Below are 21,143 nucleotides of genomic sequence, written 5' to 3'. Positions count from 1 at the left end.
TTTCAATGGACAAACAGTAGAGGGCCAGGAGACAGGTTCCAAAGCCTCTCCAGGCTCCTTTACACCAGAGGCCCCAGCCCAGGGAGCTGCTGAGGATTGTCATAGTTGTTGGGTATTTGAGTCACTGTCCCATCCTCTGCAAGAAATTGCCTTATCAGTTGCTACTTTACCCAAGTTTGGCTTGGTTAGGATTAACAAATGACTCCAGCCACTTTCTGTCTCTACTGAAAATTCTCCAGATGCTCTGCTCATTCTCCATGAGGATTTTATAACCTGGAGCTTCTGTGTCATTTAAGTACAGTATGATCCTGCGGCAACATGGGATTCACAGAGTCTTGGTGTTGCTAAATATCCTTATTAGGCAGCGTATCAGCAATATGGCTTATTTACAAAGTAGCTTCTACCGCCATTTTTAAATTAAGAGACTTGGATTGGTCTGTAATTTGCAAGCAATTTCAAATGTGGATTAAATTTGATAAAAGTTTTTAGTATTGGGGCGCCTGGGTGGCTCAGTGGGTTAAGCCGCTGCCTTTGGCTCAGGTCATGATCTCAGGGTTCTGGGATCGAGTCCCACATCGGGCTCTCTGCTCGGCAGGGAGCCTGCTTCCCTCTCTCTCTCTGCCTGCCTCTCTGTCTACTTGTGATCTCTGTCTGTCAAATAAATAAATAAAATCTTAAAAAAAAAAAAGTTTTTAGTATTGATTACATTTAATGTATTGCACATATTTACTTATAATTACAACTCAGAGTTAAATGAAACCTGCTTCCTGCAGGTAATATTAATAAAGGACAGTCAGATAAAAATGATTTGGCTCCTAGAATGACAATATGAAAAAAAATAAACTGTGAAGGGGATCAACTTACAGTACTTAATGTCGTAAAGACCATTTTTACTTCTGGAGGCATAGTGGCTTTATAAATGCAGTGTGGCAGCATTCCCTTCCTCATTCCAGGGGAGTACAGATGAACCATGCAATGTGTGTATTTTTGGCGGAAAAAGGAACATTTCCCTGATAATGAACCTCACATTTCTCTTGCTTTCAAAGTAATAAACGACTGGTGGCCTTAGTGCCCATGCCCAGTGAACCTCCGTTCAATACGCGAAGGGCCTACACCAGTGAAGATGAAGCCTGGAAGTCGTATTTGGAGAATCCCCTGACAGCGGCCACCAAGGCGATGATGAGCATTAATGGGGACGAGGACAGTGCTGCCGCCCTGGGCCTGCTCTACGACTACTACAAGGTAGATCCGGCAGCCCCGCCTCCCTCCTGTGCCCGCCCCCAGAGACGCCCCTCCTCGCGGGTGGGAAGAGGGGAGAGAACAGTTTTTCCACGCTGGCTGTGGAATTCAGCCTGCTCCTGTTCTCGCTGCCTCCCTGCTTTCCCATCAGTGGAGCTCCCCTTCGCCATCCGCCCGGACGAAGTTTTCATTTTGGGATCTTTATTTCTATGTCCTCTGTTGACGTGCACGCATATTATCTCCTGCTTCATACCATATTACAAATATATCCTTGCTGCCATTTTTCACTTTATGATTTTTGGTGAATAAAATGTTACAGGGGCACCTGGCTGGCTCAGTGGGTAGAGCAAGTGACTCTTTGATTTCAGGGTGAGAGTTTGAGTCCCAAATTGGGCGTAGAGATTATTTTTTAAAAAATTACATTGCATGACTATACCTTAATTTAGTCATCGCTCAATTAGGGGCATTTAGGTTGCTTTTAGATTTCTTATTTTATAAGAACATTCGGGGTTTCTAGATTTATTGATTTTTTTCAGTTTTATCAGGAATATTCCAGTGAGTGTTTTGTGGTCAACTTCTGCAGTAACTCCAAAACCTAATTTTGTTATAACCCTGTTTCCATTTGTTTTGATGGGTACTAAATGTTTATTTTGAAAAACCTTTAAAACAAAATGAGTATAGTTCACTTACCTTACAAAAATACCTGCCACACAATACCTTCAAAATAGGAGTGTTTCAGGAAACCTAACGGGAAACACTGGTCTGTCTCTTAGAAAGGTACGACCTGCTCCTGTAGCACTGGTGAAGTGTAAAAAAATCAACACGTATTTACTGAATGAGGAGCTTTATTGCCCGCTTTGATTCTAAACACCACTGGCTTATGCTGGGAATTGGCGCAAAGGTGAGAATGGCTGTGTTTATTTTCCTGGTTGGGCACAGTGAACGCTTTATTTGAGAGTAAGAACTCCCACTCTTCCTCCATCATGAGATCACCCAAGAGGAACGGTTCTCCTTTTAGTAAGCTTTAGTCTCTTCTTCCTGTTTTCCTCCCCGTTTCCTGCTTTCTCTGTCCTTCCAGCAGTCTTCACGTTTGCAAGTCTTGTTTCCTGTCTCACTCCTAAACCAGAGTTCTCATACTTTCCAAAGATCCCTTACCATTCATGTGACCCTGATGTAATCACTTGGGTCATGACAACTTCCTTTTATGGCTTTTCTAACTATAATAAACTAATATGTTAGTTAATAGTTTTGTAAAACATTGAGGAAACATATCAAGATATATTTTGAAGACATATACTGTAATTTAAAAAAAAACAGATTTTATTCCATCACTGTGAAATGGACATCATTTCAGATGTCTGTATTAGATGGCAATTCTTTTGTGTTAATGAAAAGAGAAGTATACTGCAGAACAAAATACTTAGTAATTTATGAAAGCAATGTATTTTATTTCCCCATACATTCAGAGGATAATTGTTAGTAAATATGGTACCTAGCTACCTCTCCTCTTGGATGTTTTTGGTATTTAAAAGATAGTTGAAACATTTCTGTCTGTAAATGTGTTGAGATGCAGAATAGGGCATTTATATAAAACTCAGTTTGTTGCCAAGTCTATAACTCTTTCTGTTGAATTAATATTTTTCAGGATTAAATTATTACTTTAGGATATAAAATATTTAAATAAAATGTTTCCTGAGACTGTGTAGATGAGTAGAGTTACATGGCTCTTTTTATTTCACACAAACTTTATTATAGTTTTGCTTGAAACATTTTAAACATTAAAGAACTAGTCTTGTTTCCCAAAACTGTGTGCAAATGATCATTTTCAGGCCTTAGTCAGATCTCTGACCATCACGACATACCTATGATGGTATCAAGTTAAAACAAAGTTAAATCTACTTTGAGAATAGACCTTCCTTCTGTATGAAGTAAAATACTAATGAAACAAGAGATTGTATTTTTGAGTATGCTTTGGGAAGTTAAATTATTGTAACAATTACTGCTGTCTTATCACTTAAATTCTATAGATTTTTTTATACCTCTTTGGAAGTGCTAAATGCACCATTCTTCCACACTCCTGTGGCTAGACCACATCACCCCCTGGGACAGTAGGGGGCTTTATAAGAGAGAGGATGTGTGACACACAGCAGGTACTCAAGAAATGGTGATCTCTGTCGTTGAGAACTGCAAAGGCATATCTTGCTATAATACTTCATACATTTCAAAGTCTTTTCATGTACATTTTAAAACTGTCACCATAGCATCACTGCAGTGAAGCCCATCAGGTTTCATATTTTATAGTTTAGGCCACTAAGTGGGATTTCCTCAAGGTCACAGTATAATCCTGTACATTTCCAGGGGCGCCTGGGTGGCTCAGTGGATTAAGCCGCTGCCTTCGGCTCAGGTCATGATCTCAGGGTCCTGGGATGGAGTCCCGCATCAGGCTCTCTGCTCAGCAGGGTGCCTGCTTCCCTCTCTCTCTCTCTCTCTGCCTGCCTCTCCATCTACTTGTGATCTCTCTCTGTCAAATAAATAAATAAAATCTTTTAAAAAAAAATCCTGTACATTTCCTAATTCCATTCCATTATGCCATCTGTGTTAGTCTGTGGGGCTGTCATAACAGAATACCATAGACTGGGGGGTTTAAACAGCAGAAATTTATTTTCTGACAGTTCTGGAGGCGGGGAGGCCCAAGATCCAGGTCCTAGCAGGGTTGTTTTCCAGTGAGGCCTCTCTTCCTTCCTCCTTTGCATATGGCTGCCTTCTGGCTGTGTCTACATATGTGGGTGTATATTTCTCTGTGTATTTCTCTGTATATTTCTCTGTATTTCAGTCCTGTTAGATTAGGGCCCCACTGCTATGACCTCATTTAATCTTAATTACCTCCTGAAAGGCCCTATCTCCATGTATAGTCACATTGAGGGTTAGGCCTTCAACACATGAACAGGGATTTGCAGGGATACTTTTGCAGAAATACAATTCAGTTCATAACCTGTCCACCATTAGAAATTGCCTTTAAAAAAAAAAAAAAACTCCATTCAAAGCATATTAAATGGGAATTCTCAAAATTTAGGGAGTCAGGTATAAGCTTAGTTTTCTATCCAGTTCAAGCTACTTATCAATAGCAGCGCCAAAGTCAAGTGTGAACCTTTGGTGAATTTCAGGCATGACAGGAAAACAGGACAGATTCCATTATTTAATGCATTTTAAAAGTGGTTTGACTCACTTTATCTTACTTCATTTTCCTCTGAGGGAGCTGGTGGTTCATCATTATTTGATTCTAGTTCTATGAAAATATGCTTCTTTGGCTAATGTGTTCCCATCTGTTCTGTGGAGTGCTGGAAACCAGTTTGTTGGTTTGCTTGTTTGTCCATTTATAAAGCCATCTAAATATCTGTCTGTCCATCTGTATATCCATCTGTCTGTCCGTCCATCCATCCATCCAACAAATATTCACTAATTAGCTATGACCGTCCAGCAATGGGGATAGTTACAGAGGTGGAATGGATATCCAAAGGCAGAGAAAACTTTGATGGCTCTGCTAAGAGGAGTGTTGCATGTTTGAGATACAGTGTGACTATATGCACTGAATTGATCCCCCCTAAGTTGAGGTGGGAGATTTTTGGAGCCGTGTTTTCAAGAAATGGAAAGCATTTCTTGAAAAATTTCAAGTATGAGCATAATGGGATTAGACTTGCATTTTTAAAATCAGTCTGGATCTTCTTAATGGATCCAGAATGGATTTGTTGGGACAAAGTGAAGGAGAAGGGAGACCAGTTGGGAGGCTGATGCAGTAGCCCAGGCAGGAGATGTCCGAGGCTGAAGCAGGAGGCAAACATCCGGAGGGAAGCGGGTGGATTTGAGTCACATGGGAGTTAGCCTGAATGTCTTCAAGACTCATATTAGAGCATGTATCAGAACTTCATTTTTAAGGCCGAATAGTCTGTTGTATGTTTATACCACACTTGGCCTATTCATTATCTGTAGACAGCCATTTGGGTTGTTTCTAGCTTTTGGCTCTTGTGAATAATGATGCCATGAATGTGTATGTTTCTCTGTCATCTTCAGTTGATGGTAGGAGCTATGTTTCATTCGGCTCATTTCCATCTAGCACTTAGCAATGCCTGGCACATTGTAGACCCTCAACATTGACATGTGAACAAAAGACTTAAAATTGATTTAATTTTATTTAACCAATACTTATAAAGTACCAGACACTCAGGTGCTTTGAAAAAAATTAACTCACTTAATTTTAGTAAAAACACTGTTAGCCATAGGAATGCCATTAAGCATGGTTTACAGATGGGAAAAATGAGGCAGAGTTTAGTTAGTGGTAGAGCTGAGATTCTAACCCAGACATTCAGGTTTAGGTGTTGACTGGTAGCTCTGCTGCCTTGCTGCCTCCCTCACCCCGCTGACTGGGCTTGCATATATATATATCCAGGTGAGTGGAAACCATAAGAATTTCTAGAAGAATCTAGAAGAGGGATGCTTCTCATTAAGGCTCTTTTATGTCAACATAATGAAGACTGCATTTGGGTGCAAAGGAGTTTGACTAGCATGAAGATTTGGAGATGTAGCAAAAAAAACACAGAAATAACAAACAAAACATCCAACCAACCAACCAACCACACAAATAAATCTAAAACTACTGTTCATGTGTTTGAAACTATGGCCGAGATAAGCGAATGATCCATGCTGCCGTAAGACGATTGGATGGTGGTCAGAAATGCAGCTGGTAGGAGCGCCTCTTCTCTCTAGCAGCACTTTCTCACTCATCTTTCAAGTAATGTGTTGGCATTGTGGTCTCAAAGACAATAAGGAAAGTGCCTTTGAAGAAAAATTGTGGAAGCAAGGCTATAAGCTATGGAGGGGTGGTGGTTAAAGGCTAGTCCTGGGGTACTGGCTGCTGTTCTCCTGTTGCACACTGCGGGCCCGTACCCAGGTGGCTCCCCTCTGGGTCAGCACCAGAAGTCCCTCATCAGAGTGGAGGGTCTGTCCCTGTTCTTTGAGAGGATGCTTGTTGTAAATCCAAGATGATTTCTGTCTGTTCCAGGATCCAATTTCAACCTCCACTCATGGTGCTCCTTTCCCCTCATTCACTCCCAAGGTGGGGCAGGCTTTGGGGTAGTCAGGTCCAGTCAGAGCTGCCCATATCAGCAGGTGCACAGCAGAACCGTGATCATCATGGCTTTCTGTTTATCATCACCCCTTTGTGTCTGATCCACTGTCATCACCACTCATGCTACTCATCTTTAACCATCAGCTGCCTACAGTAAATCTGCCCCCTTTTCCCAGAGAACGTTCCATTTCAGGTGCTTTGCTTCTGCTGGTCTTCTGCTTAGTCACAGCTGCATCTGTGTAAGTCTGACTGATGGTTGGTGATATTTCTAGGTTCCTCGAGACAAGAGGCTGCTGTCTGTAAGCAAAGCAAGTGACGGCCAAGAAGAGCAGGATAAAAGGTATGGCGTTATGTAAAGGAATATGCCGGCTCCCCCAAATAACTTCTTTTTCTGTGTTTTTGAAAACAGCCGTGCTAAGCTGTAATTTTTGTTCTTGAGAGGAGATGGGATCAAGAAGTTTAGCTTCTTCTATCTGTCTTATATAGAGTCTGGACCAAAACTGGATCTTGCAGTAGGGAGAGCAAACTGCATAATTTGCTTATGCATCCAAAGGGTCTTCAGCAGGCTCTCGATAGACCGTCTTCCAAGACAGCTGAAAATCCTTGCTTAGAGGTGAAATGCTGGCAAGATAGCCTACTTAGGGGTGAGCTTTTTCTGATCAGTCCCATGGCTGGATAATTGTAATCAAGCCCTTGAGGGAGTGAGCCATGGAGAGATTGTTTTTGATGAGGAAGAGAGGAAGGAGGCTGGACGGTCTCTCACCCCAGGAGGCCACTGGTAGAGATACATGAGTAGCAGCGGATGCCATGAGGGAGCAGGGGCAAGAAAGATGTTAGGAGATCTTTATGTGACACCCCTTTCCTGCAATCCTGAATTAAGAACCAATTGAAAAACAAGACCCAAACAGATTGAAATTAAAAAGGAAAAAACAAATCAGTTTTCTTTCTGATCAAGACCATAGAGAATGAGATTTTTGAATCTGCAGTTTGTGACATGTCCATCCTGATTTAGATATGTCTACTCACCCAATCGGAGGCAGGGCTCCAGGCCTCCCTGAAGGGACAGGCCACTGTGATATGGCAGCAGTGACTGGAGTCTTCTCTTTGTGGCCAGGATGATCCAGACCTGAAAAGGGAACCAGAAGGGACTGACCCACTTTACTGAGCTATTTCTCCCAATCCCATCAATCAAATCTATCTCTTTCCTGCAGAGGAATGGGGAGAAGCCACAGTGTTTTCCTATTACTGACTTTTTTCATATGGAAATATGAAGCCAGGAGAAACAAAATCCCTTGCTATCACGAACATCAGCATCTTACCTGGCCTTGAGAGGAACTGCTTATGACATGATCTTGTTAGATGACCAGCAGTGGGAGCCACCCCCAACCACCGGTCCTGGGCTGTGCATCACCTCCAAAATATACCCTCAGCAAAGATACAGGCTGTCTGCTTCTGATTTGCAGTTGCAAAGGGATCTTCTAATGCTCCACACTGTCTTGGCGCCCTGGGCCCTGGGCCCTAGTTGGTAGCGGAGATGACAGGGAGAAAGAGCCTGACACTCTTCAGGTCCTGTGACTTGCCCTCCATTTAGCCACCATTTATTAAGCTGAGCATGTGCTGTCTGCTAACTCATATATCAGTAATCATAGGAGGGTCAGGGGGAAACATACTTAAGATGTGTGCTCTGTCTGTGTCATAATGGACAAAAGAGACCATTATTTTTTGTAGAAGTGTCTTTTAGAACAACATGAAAGAGCCCCCCCATCATATTTTAATGGTTATGGTTGTGATTTCAGTGGTGCACCTTCAAAAACACTGGCAGTGAGGTGTAGACACAACCGCCACGTATAGACTAATTTTGACTCAGTAGACTTCTGGTTGAGTGTAATTTGGAAGGCTCTCATTTGATCTGCTGTGTATTTATGAATGATGGTGCCATGTGCTAGCAAGCTATCATCACAACTGACTGTATAAAGAAGTCGGTGCTTGGAAAAATAACTGAAAATCTCAATGGCGTGATGGAGATTTTTAAAAAAATTATATTTAATGCACCATGCTTAGTGTTGCATTTCTTTCTCATGTTGTAATATTCGGTTCAATTTAAAATAATATTGCAGATGAGTCAGTAGCTCCCAATAATTCTTACTTTGTTCTACTCATCCATTTTTTGGACGTCTTTCTGAGGTTTTCTAGCTGCTAAAACTACTGCTCTTCCACAGAGGTGGGTGTACACGTTCCAGAAGGGTGCTATATCTCATAGTCCCTCTTCACATGGTACCGATGAGTGGACTAGGTTTACACAACTCTGTAGTTCACTTAGGTTTGTTCATAAAAATGCCCCAAATATTTTGACTTGAGTTTCTTGTTTAGAATTCATGTGTTTTGCATGAATTAAAGAATTAATAAATTTGGCCTGAAATGGACTCCAGCTATAGAGGAGTTGGTTAACTTTGAGTATTTTGGCAATGGCAGTAAGTCTGTGCTTGTGCAAAGTCCAGAGGAATGGAAACTGGATACTTGCTTTGGGAGCTAATCAATATAGACCAGCCCCTCTTACATCCAACAGGACGTTATCCACAAGTATTAATAGTTAATCTTCCACAAGAGAGTTTGGGGTAAAATGAGTTTGGGAAATTCTGGGTTATAAATTAAACAGGTGAAGGAATGCCTGGGGGCCTTTACTGAGTTCACAATGTTTGTGGCTCACACAGGCTCGTTTTGTTATGGCAATTTAAAAAAAAATACTGATTTTATCACAGACTCCTTTCTTTGAGGAACATCTATTAACATTCCATGCAGTGTTCTAAACAATGAAGCTTAGGAAATGCTGACATAAATGGGTGGTCTGGGTTTGGCATCATCTAGCTAACTGGACTCAGATTAAACATAATTTCTAAATTTTCACTGTGTCTCATATACAGAGTCACTGTACTGCTATGACCATGAAAGCAGGTTATTATTTAAAGCAGAATGATTGTAGGTTTGCAGTTTTATTCTTTAAAGGATTACTTTCTAGAATGATTTCTACAGATTTGTGATAGACTCCAAGAAGTTTAGGTATTTTTCTGTTGGCTTTATTCATGTGAAACCATTCTTTCCTCAAGCTTCATTCACTTTGAGGTTTTGTCTGAGAAATCAAAGCTAGAAATACATACATAGTCCTGCTTTAGACTTAGACAAGCTCAGAGGAGCTAGGAGAGCTTAAGTCTGGGAAGAACCACTTTTAGTCAAATATTTCTGTCTCTGTGAGAGATTCTAGTTAGCCCCAGAAAGATCATGCTAGTTTAAAAGGCGGGGGGTGGGGGGGGCAGGGGGAGACAACAAAACCCAAAACAACAGACATTGGGGGCAGGGCTCCACACAAAATATGTATTTCTTTTTGTCCATATTCAGAATAATCCATATATTAGTGAGAGGTGACCCCAAATTTAACTGACCACAGGGACTCTGCTAGTAAAATCATGGTGCTATTAACCATACTCTTCCATTGACTAATTTCTCTTTGCTTTTTCTCTTTCCCAGAATCCTATAGTAGAAATGGAAAGTATTGTATCCCAGCCCAGTGAGAATTAAATTTCCAAACCCTGTCCTTTCTTTTTGTACCAGCCAGGAGGTCTGAGATCTGAGAGATCTTGTTTTACATAAGCCCAGTTACACCACTCCCTCAAGCCCCAAAAGTAATTCAGTGCTAAGGATATCGGTGAGCTCATGTTGTTTTCGGTTTAGTGAAAATATATTAATGATAAATTCTCATTGCCTTTTTTCTTGGAAGGAGTTTAGCCCAGAGAACAGTGTAAAATATTCTTCCCACTGCCCCCCTTCAAATTATTGTCTCACTCCCACCTTTTTCAAAAAGCTGTTTCCTTGGAAAGTTTTCAGACACAGGGCGCCTGGGTGGCTCAGTGGGTTAAGCCTCTGCCTTCTGCTCAGGTCATGATCTCGAGGTCCTGGGATCAAGCCCCACATTGGGCTCTCTGCTCGGCGGGGAGCCTGCTTCTCCCTCTCTCTCTGCCTACTTGCAATCTCTCTCTCAAATAAATAAATAAAATCTTTAAAAAAAAAAAAAAAAGAAAGTTTTCAGACACATCCAGGAGTAAAGAGAACAGTATAATGAACCCCCAAATACCCGTCCAGTTCTGTAGGTTCAGCAGTGGTAACTTTTTGTTATACCTGCTTAATCCCTACCTTTTCTCTCTTTCCCTTCTTTTTTCCTTATTTTAGTTATCTTTAAAATAAGTTCCTGATATCCTGTCATTTCATCTGTAACTCAACTCCTTTGTATCTATAAATAAAAAGGAAGTTTTATCACATAATCTCAAAATCATTATCACACCTAACTAAATGAACAATGCTTCCTTAATATCACCTAATTCCCTGTCCATATTCAATTGCCTCAAAGATCCTATTGTCTTATAAATGGCCTCTTTGGTTTTTCAGACCAGGATCCAGACAAGATCTACTCATCCTATTTGATTGTTATGTCTTTCAAATCTTTTAATCTAGAACAAGCTTCCCACCCTCCTTTCTTTTTTTCATGCCTCTAACTTATTGAAGAAACCAGGTCAGTAAGATGTGCTACATTCTGTTTGTATGATTGTTTCCTTTTGATGTTGTTTAAGTCATCTCTTCCAGCCTTTTGTATTTCCTGAGAGCTGGGAGTTAGATATGAAGGCTTGCTAAATTTAGGGTTATCCTCCCCCACCCCCCACCAGTTGCACTTCACAGGTGGGCTCATTGCATGGTACTGGGAAACACATGTCCTACCTGCTTCCCTTGTGAAGTTTACCATCAACTTTTCCCCTGATGGCTTTAATGTCCATGATGATTGCTTGCCTCAGTTATTTTATCCCGAGTTGCAGGTTGGTGACTTTTCTAATTCTGTTTTTTTTGTGTGTGGGGGGGATGGGTTTCAATATGCAGAAACTGTCTCGGCACCAATGAAGCCCAGAGTAATTTGAGTGGAGGAGAAAACCGAGTGCAGGTCCTAAAGACTGTCCCAGTGAACCTTTCCCTAAATCAAGACCACCTGGAGAATTCGAAGCGGGAACCGTACAGCACGAACATCTCCGAGAGCCCAGCCATCATTCCCGTATCAGGAATCACAGTGGTGAAAGCTGAAGATTTTACACCCGTTTTCATGGCCCCTCCCGTGCACTATCCCCGGGGAGACGGCGAGGAACAACGTGTGGTTATCTTTGAACAGACTCAGTATGGTGTGCCCTCCATGGCCAGCCACAGCGCCTACCTCAAGGATGACCAGCGCAGCACCCCAGACAGCACTTACAGCGAGAGCTTCAAGGATGGAACCACAGAGGTGAGTCCTAGCTCAGTCATCTGCAGCCAGGACCTAAACCCAGAAACTCCAGCTCGTTTTGTTTCTGTTTGCTTGTTAAGTGGGATAAATTAACTAAACTGGGGGGCACCTGGGTGGCTCAGTGGGTTGAACCTCTGCCTTCGGCTCAGGTCATGATCCCAGGGTCCTGGGATCAAGCCCCGCATCAGGCTCTCTGCTCAGCAGGGAGCCTGCTTCCCTCCCCACCCTCGCATGCATCTCTGCCTACTTGTGATCTCTGTCTGTCAAATAAATAAATAAAATCTTTAAAAAGTTAATTAAACTGGGAGCATTGGGTTTAAAAAAAATGTAGCTGTATCTTTATAAAAAGGTTTTAATAAATCTTTGGTTTGGGTGTGTGGAGGACTATTTCTATTCTTCTTGACCCTTGGGTGCCTTGGTGACTTAGTTAAATATCTGACTCATTATTTTGGCCCCTCATCGTCTCAGGGTTTTGAGATTAATCCACGCTGGGCGTGGATCCTGTGTAAGATTCTCTCTTCCCTCTGCCCCCACCCCGACCCCACTTGTGTGCTCTGTCTTTCTCTCTCCAAAAAGAAAAGAAAATAAAAAAATTTTTTGATCCTTAAATGACATTTCTTTGTTTTAGTTTTAGTCTTAAATATTTATGAGGAATAAAGAGCTGTTTGTGTGGAAACTTGCTACTTTGTAACATTTCACTCTGACCTCTTCTAGTTTGTAACTTTTTAAATGGTAGCTAAAGATGTTGCCTGTGTAATTTTTGAAACAATGTAACTCTTTAAGGCCTACAGTGGATACTCAAGAAAAAATGTTTACTATTAATACACTTGATCTTAGCAAAAAGGCCAAAGAGGCAGTGAGAATTTGTACTATTAATAACCAACTGTTATATAGACATACATTTTATACTTTACAGGTAGAGATCTGGTATTCTTTTCATGTACCTGTAGGACAAGGTTCTTGGATTGCTTGTTTTATTTATTTTTTTAATTTTTAAAATTTTTAAAAGATTTATTTATTTACTTTAAAGAGGGCAGAGAAGGACAGTGGGTGAGAATCTCAAGTAGATTCCATGCTCGCTTGATCACACGACCCTGAGATCATGACCTCAGCTGAAACCAAGAGTTGGACACTTGAACAACTGAGCCACCCAGGCGCCCCCTTGCTCATTTGTTGTAAATTCACAAGTTTTAAGTGATATTTGAATATTTCGATAATTGTATACAACGTCAGAATCAATAGAAATTTCCTTCACCCTAAAAGTTTTCTTGAGCCCCCTGCATTTGGAACCTCCTCTGTCCCTTTGGGCAAGCACTGATCTGCCCTCTGTCTGTAGTTTCACTTTTACTTTCACTTTTTGAGATTCTGTTTTGTTGCTTGTATGAAAAGATTGTATTATTGACTTGCTAAATATTATGCCATGGTAAGCATATATCACAATTTGTTGATCTGTTCACCAGTTAATGGACAGATTTGGCTGCCTCTGGTTTGGGCTCTTTTGAATAATGCTGCTGTGAACTTTCACGTGTATGCTTTCATGAGGACATGTGTTTTCATTTCCTGGTTAAATATCTCGACTGGAATTGCTGAGTCATGTGGTCAATGTGTGTATAACTTTGTAAGATACTGTGGTACAATGTTTCAGGGTGGCCATGCCATTTTCCTTCCCACTAGCAGTATGTGAGGGTTTCTGGTTTTCTCATCCTTTCCCAAACTTGGGGCTGTCAGTCTCTTTAACAGGAGCTATTTTAGTGGATATGTGATGGTGTCTTCTTGTGGTTTGAATTTGCTTTTCTTCCATGCGTAGTGATGTTGGACATCATTTCATGTTTTGTAATTGGCCATTCTTACAACTTTTGTGAAATGTCTCTTGAAATATTTTGCCCAATTTTTAAATTGGGTTATCTGTCTTCTTTAATTAAGTTGTTAAGAACTTCTTAAGTAATGTGAAGTCGTTATATGTTTTACAGTCTGGTAGCTTTTTTGTTTTTTTAACTATGTCTTTCAAAGAGAATCCATATTTAATATCGATGAAGTACGCTTAATCAGTTTTTTCTTTTATAGTTGATGCTTTTGACGTACTGTTTAAGAAGTCTTGGTTCAATAAGATGGGATCGGGAGGGAGAAAAACCATAAGAGACTCAATCTCATGAAACAAACTGAGGGTTGCCAGGGGGAGGAGGGTATGGAGAGGGTGGTTGGGTTATGGACATTGGGGAGGGTATGTGCTATGGTGAGTGCTGTGAGGTGTGTAAGCCTGACGATTCACAGACCTGTACCCCTGGGGCAAATAATACATTATATGTTAATTTTTAAAAAAATTAATTAAAAAAAAAAAAGAAGTCTTGGTCCAACCCAGTGTCACAAAGATTTTCTCTTGTTTTTTTCCCCTAGGCTTTTAATAGTATCTATTCCATATAGATTTCTGATCCATCTTGAGCTAACTTTTGTAATGGCGTAAGGGAAAGGTAGAGGTCCGTATTTTTTTTTTCTTTTTTTGTCATATCTATATCCAGTTGCTTCAGCCCCACTTGTTCAAAGGACAGTCTTGTCTCCATTTAGTTGCCTTGGAATCTTTGTAGAACTGGTGTAATCGTGGATTAATTCTCCAAGTTTTGACCCAGAATATTTAATGCTTTTTTTTAATTGGGTCAGGTCAGCTTTTTCAGCAGTTAGGAGCAGTGCCTCTGTATTTGCGACTTTGGTCATTGGCTTCCCATTGTTTTGTCCACCCAGGACAATAAAAGACAATGGCAAAAGGCGAAACTTGTGTATTCTAATTTCCTTTTTTTTTTTTTTTAAAGATTTTATTTATTTGACAGAGAGAAATCACAAGTAGGCAGAGAGGCAGGCAGAGAGAGAGGAGGAAGCAGGCTCCCCGCTGAGCAGTAAGCCCGATGTGGGGCTCGAACCCAGGACCTGGGATCATGACCTGAGCTGAAGGCAGCGGCTTAACCCACTGAGCCACCCAGGCACCCCGGATTCTAATTTCCTAAAGAGGAGTTAGTGTGGTGGCAGCTTGCGAAACACTTGCAGCCTGCTGCCCACTTAGTTGCCACTGGACAAAATGCAGCCGCCAGAGGTTGAGATTGCATCCCAAATAATAATATTTAAAAATCATAAACATTTGGTGACCCGACTTACTGTAGGCTGGACATCATCCCGAGTGAAATGTATTCATTTCATCCTCACAAAGCCCCTATTAGGTGTGTACTATTTCTGTCATCTCTATTTTCCAAATGAGGAAACTGAGGCACAGAGAGCCCGCCAGTACCCGTGGTCATTCTGCAGTAAGTGGCAGAGATGAGACTCATCACAAGCTCTCAGGATCCAGGACCAATAATATCCTTCCCCATTATCGCTACACTTTCAAGAAGACTGTGCAGGGTCTTCTAATCCTCAGTAGTTCTGTTTCTAAACACAGTGAGTGACTCACCCAAACGTTCTTTTTTTTTTTAAACTGAGTGCCCTTTATCAATGTCATTAGATGCTTCTTCATCTTTCAGATGGGCAGAAGAAGAGCAAAGGGACTCTCTCTTTGCAGTGTTGGCGGAGAGTTAGGTAGACAAGCTGCTCTGGCAGCCCTTCCTCTCCTGACTCTAGCCATCCTGAGTTCCCGCTGTCTTCTCTGAAATCGGGGAAAAGCAGAGTGAGACGAGATAAATTCCCAGCCCTTCAGAGGGTGCCTCATTTCTTGAGTTCTGGTAGCTTTATAATCAGACTCTTAATGTCCTTGTCATAAAAATGTTGTCTTAAACTTAGCTTCCTGGGCCATATTGCTGGAAATAGTTAATAGTTAATTGTTCAAGTGCTTCTGTAGGAAAAGCACGTTACTCCACATGGGAATGTCAGACGCATGCTTTTTCACTAAAAGTCTGCCACTGAAGTTTTTCTTACCAGGTGTGGAAATAGTTCATTAGTCACAGAAGAGCCCATGGATGTGGCCCAATGTCAGCAGAACCATCATGCTGTTTGGGGAATGTGTTATCAGTTGTGTTTGTGTTGTAGATAAGGAGGCTTATGAAAAGAAACTATTGTATTTTGGGTTTTATTTGGAAGTAGATGAGAAAGTAACTTACCAGAAACTCAGTGTGAATACTGTTCTCACTAAATTTAGCTTAGCTGTCCTCCTAGTCTTGGAAATCAGTGTTTATGTTGCATATTGTATTCAAATTGGACATAAATGGAACGATCTTCAGTCATGGCATTGTTAACTGGTTATAAGATTAGGTGAGCTCAGAGTAATTTCAGCAAGTAAATTCCATTAAAAAATTTTTGTCTAAAATCTAGCCCTTCTTTTAGGCAAACTATTAAAATGCCTAGGATTCTTGTTGAATTAGCAAATTACCCTTTAAAAAAAATTATTTGAGAGAGAAAAAGAGCACAAATGAGGGGAGGGGCAAAGGGAGAGGGAGAAAAGCAGATCCCCTGTTGAGTGCAGAGATGCAGGGCTCGATCCCATGACCAGAGACCGTGACCTGAGCCAAAATCAAAAGCTGGACACCCAAATGACTGGGTCACCCAGGTGCCCCAGCAAATTTCATTTCTTATCAGAGACTGATTCTTCTATATATGTATGTATGTGGGTATCAGAGAAGGGAGGAGCAATTTGGCTCAACTCAGGCTTTTTATTTGTTTTGTTTTGTTTTTAAGATTTTATTTATTTATTTGACAGAGAGAAAGGGACAGCACAAGCAGGGGGAGCAGCAGGCAGAGGGAGAGGGAGAAGCAGGCTCCCCACAGCAGGGAGCCCGAAGGAGGGCTTGATCCCAGAGCTCTAGGATCATGACCTGAGCAGAAGGCAGATGTATAACTGACTGAGCCACCCACGGGCCCCTGAGCTGGGTTTTTTTTTTTTTTTTTTAAGACAGTGATAACATCGGGACGCCTGGGTGGCTCAGTGGGTTAAGCCTCTGCTTTCGGCTCAGGTCATGATCTCAAGATCCTGGGATGGAGCCCTGCATGTGGCTCTCTGCTCAGCAGGGAGCCTGCTTTCCCCTCCCTCTGCCTACCTCTCGTCTGCTTGTGATCTCTTTCTCCGTGTCAAATAAATACATAAAATCTTAAAAAAAAAAAAAAGACAGTGGTAACATTAAGAAGTTCTGTAATGGATTGATTTTAGCTAATTTGATTCACATTTTATTGTACAGCTCCTTTATAATAACGTTTGGTAAATATTTACTTCTGCTGGTGTTAGGTGCTGTGCTTGATGTGGGAGTAGAGGACAAAAGGAAGGTTGCTTTGACTTTTGTCCTCTGGAAGCTTACTATCTGTCTATATTTGTGAAGAGAAATAATGATAGTTGTCACTTATTTTGTAGTACTGTGTGCCAGCCACTGTGGCTTCTGCATTTTATTTCTAATCCTTACTATAATTCCAAAAAGGTATTACTGTTTCCATTTTACTGATGAAAAGGTAGAGAGGTTCAAGGAGGTTAAGAAACTTGCCAAAGGTCACAGCTAATAAGCAAAAGAGTATCACTGATAATTACACATTAGGCAGGTATTAATACCTAAGATGTTATTAGGAAACATGTAAATCTTAAGGCATGGAAGGAAGAGATTTTATAGAAAAATTATATATATATAGTTATAATAAGAATCAAAATAGAAGCAAGAATTTTCTTATTCTGTACTATAATTTTGTGTCAGTTAACATTAGGCTGTATGAATAAAAGAGCACCAAGATCTCAGTGATTTAATACACTAAAAGTTTATTTCTTGTTAATAATAATCCTGATACATGTCTGCAAATGTTTTTTCTTATTAATGACTCAGAAATCCAGGTTCCCTCCATTTTTATGAAATTACTATTTCTATATGTGGCTTCTGGGTCACACCCATGGAGAAGTACAATCATATGATTGCAGACTAACTTGTAAATACTTTGACCTAAAAGTGACATGTATCACTCTTGCTCATATGTCATTGGCTAGAACTAGTCACATGGTCTTAACTAGCTGCAAGAGGGCTGAGAAGTTTAGTCCTGCCATGTACTCAGGCATGAGCAGAACTTTATATGGGCAAGCACCAGATATTTCTACCATGTATTTCGTAATTCAACGCCCTGCGTGTTCCTTGGCAAATTAACATAGTTTGCAGAGAATCTTCAAATGAAAGCAAAGAATGATTATTTGTTATACTCAATAGACATATGATGGTTAGTCTGTTGATTTTATATTCATCTATAGACTGATACTGGAAGTTATCTTGAATTTAAGCCCTATTCAACATGATTAATTTTTAACTGGGAGTTCATTTGCTCCCACACATTTAAATAGTAAAACCTTAATAAGAAAGATATGGCATATCACACACACATACACACACTGGAATAATAAACAATCATAAAAAAGGATGCGATCTTGTCATTTGCAACAATATAGATGGACCTAGGGAGTATTCTACTAAGTGAAATAAATCAGAGAAAGACAAATACCATAGGATTTCACTCATATGTGGAATCTAAAAAACAAAACAAATGAATAAACAAAAAGCAGAATGAGACCTATAAGTACAGAGAACAAACTATTGGTTGACAGACGAAAGAAGAGTGGGGAAATAGATAAAATGGGTGAAGGGGAATGGGCTATACAGGCTTCCAGTTATGGAATGGGGATAAAAGGCACAGCATGAGGAATATAGTCAATGTCACTGTAAAAGCGCTGTGTGGTGACGGATGGTAGCTACACGTGTGGTGAGATAACGTAACAGAGAAGTTGACTCACTATGTTATACAGCTGAAATTAATGTAACATTGTGTGTCAACTGTACTCGGATGAAAAAAAATTAAAGAATAAAATCTTAAAAATGTTGACTTGAGTACTAAATTGGAACATAGCTTACCTTGTGATTAATGCCCTTGATTTTACTATGTTTATAGTGCATATGGTACCATCAGGCTTCTATCATTTTATTATGTCAGTTTGTTTTTGCATCAAGCAAAATCTTGGAAAATCCTTAGCATATGCATTTTATACTTTAGGAGATTGAGATTTCTCTCTCTGCAGTGAAATTTGATGAGATCGGATGACCCGTTGTTCAGAGTCATAGTAGTCCTCTTCCCACCTCATGAATAAAATGGCTGTGGAAACCCCACATGTTAAGGCTGGTACCTTGCACCACCGTTTGATAATTTGGTCACTCTTTCTTCTTCTTCTTTTTTTTTTTTAAGTTTTTTTTTTTTTTTTTAAGATTTTATTTATTTATTTGACAGAGAGAGAACATGAGTAGATGGGGAGGCAGGCAGAGAGAGAAAGAGAGAGAGGGAAGCAGGCTCCTTGCTGAGCAGAGAGCCCGATGTGGGACTCGATCCCAGGACCCTGAGATCATGACCTGAGCCGAAGGCAGCAGCTTAACCCACTGAGCCACCCAGGTGCCCTGGTCACTCTTTCTTCTTAATGGTGCTCTTGGCTTCATGTCCACAGCTTCAGTTATCATGTGTATTCTAAAGACTTTCAAATTTTTATTTATTTATTTATTTTTTAAAGATTTTATTTATTTTTGAGAGAGAGAGAGAGAGATAACACAAGCAGGGGAGGGGTCGAGGGAGACTTCTTGCTGAGCAGGGAGCCCGATGCAGAACTCGATCTCAGGACCCCAAGATCATGACCCGAACCAAAAATGGATGCTTAACCATCTGAGCCACCCAGGCGCCCAAGACTTTCAAATTTTTTCTCCAGCCTAGTTACCTCCTCTTTGCTCCAAACCTTTATGTCCAACTGTGTATGACTCTCCACCCATTCCAGATCTGATTTATAATCTTTCCTTGTGTTCTCCACCTTAGTGGGTACCATCACCATCCTGGTTTAAGAAACCAGGATATTTTCTTCATATTTTGCTCTCCCCTCATCCTCCAATTCTGGAGTATTACTCAATTCTGTCAGTATTACTTTCTAAATATCTCTCAGATCCATCCATTTGTCTCCAATCTGCTTCTACCTTGTTGGCCCAATCTATCATTATCTCTGGCCTATAACAATGCCTGCTTTTGTACACAGTACCAGGGATGGTGTTTTTAACATGCTTATCTGATTATGTCACCCCTCCCCCCAACTTAAATCCCATTGCTTTTGGGATTAAGATCTAAATCCTTAACTGGTATACAAAGCATTGCATATTCTGCTTCCCATTTTCCTTTCCCACCTCATCTTGTACCTCTTTCCCCCTTTTGCTGTCTGCTGTGGGCTTCATTCATTTCTGTGAACCTGATATACTTCCTCCTGCCTCAGGACCTTTGTGCATGCTGCTCCATATTCTAGAACTGTGCTGTATAATGCTGTCGTTGCTAACTACATGTGGCAATTAGAATTAAATAAAATCAATAATTTAGTTTCTCAGTCCCACTAACTACCACTGTAAGTGCTCAGTATGACTGGGGGCTATCATACTGGACAATGAATATGCAGAACACTTCCATTTTTACACAAAATTCTATTGGACAACACTGTTGAGGAATATTCTTTGCCAGCTCCTACACCCTTCCTCCTGTGTAACTTTTTCAGGGAAGCCCTCCCTGTCCTCCCTTCAGTTCCTAGTAGAGTCGATTTTCTTTGTATCTAAAGTCTCCCAGCCAAAGACTACCATGAACACATCTGTAATCAGGATTACATTTATTTAGCCTGCTTTAGCAGGAGACCCTTAGGGACGACTCAGTAACACAGAGGTGGGAGGAGCTCTTCACAGTGTTTGGGCTTATACTGGATAAGTGTAAGGAGGGATTCCAGAAATGACAGCCAGCTCTGGACTGGATATGAGAAGACATTGAGGCAGCCCGGAAACTGGGTAACCATTGTTCAGGAAATGAAATGAGCAAAGCAGGACTGAGGATGCCTTTGTCAGGAAAGCAGCAGCCACTCAGAAGGAAGACGTGTTACTCACTTGTGTGGCTGTGTTACTGTCTTCTGGGCTTCTGCTGGAAACACTCTTGTTCGCCTTGTCTGTGTGCCACTGAAAGTAGTGGTAGTCAGTGGGACTGGTTTTTACTTTCTCAGTTGTGCTGTGCTCTCCTAGGGCTCTGTTGCTCTTCTCCAGAGTGCTTGCACACAGTCTGTAACTTTTTGAATGAATGACTTTTTAAGTAATGTGTTTCTTCTCCTAGACCAGAAGCTTCATGAAAGCAGAGACCTCTTTTGGTTCACTTTGGTACCCATAGCACCTAGCACGCTGCCTGATACAAAATAGATGCTCTGTCTTTTTTTTTTTTTTTTTAAAGATTTTATTTATTTATTTGACAGAGATCACAAGTAAGGCAGAGAGACAGGCAGAGAGAGGGGGGAAGCAGGCTCCCTGCTCAGCAGAGAACCCGATGCGGGGCTCGATCCCAGGACCCTGGGATCATGACCTGAGCTGAAGGCAGAGGCTTAACCCATTGAGACACCCAGGCGCCCCAGATGCTCAGTCTTTATTGGAAGAATGGATGAATAAATAAATGAATGATAAGACCTAAAAAAATTGGTGGCTGATCAAA

The 21,143-nt window shown here is 40.9% G+C and overlaps 1 protein-coding gene across 6 annotated transcripts in view; it reads left to right on the top strand.

Moving 5' to 3' along the window:
- GRHL2 (grainyhead like transcription factor 2) overlaps nucleotides 1-21,143 on the top strand; it is a 162,206-nt gene that overhangs the window by 46,387 nt on the left and 94,676 nt on the right. For all 6 annotated transcript variants that reach the window (XM_047725823.1, XM_047725822.1, XM_047725818.1 and 3 more), the window contains exons 2-4: nucleotides 1,047-1,242; nucleotides 6,634-6,701; nucleotides 11,282-11,675. In XM_047725823.1, coding sequence (XP_047581779.1) covers nucleotides 1,075-1,242; nucleotides 6,634-6,701; nucleotides 11,282-11,675 — 630 coding nt within the window. In that variant the 5' untranslated portion in view covers nucleotides 1,047-1,074. The remainder of the gene's footprint in view (nucleotides 1-1,046; nucleotides 1,243-6,633; nucleotides 6,702-11,281; nucleotides 11,676-21,143) is intronic.

Source organism: Lutra lutra, chromosome 4, assembly GCF_902655055.1.
Source record: "Lutra lutra chromosome 4, mLutLut1.2, whole genome shotgun sequence".
In the NCBI taxonomy this organism is placed as follows: Eukaryota; Metazoa; Chordata; class Mammalia; order Carnivora; family Mustelidae; genus Lutra; species Lutra lutra.
Note: the sequence above shows the minus strand (reverse complement) of the source record. Positions and strands in the feature narration are given on the sequence as shown.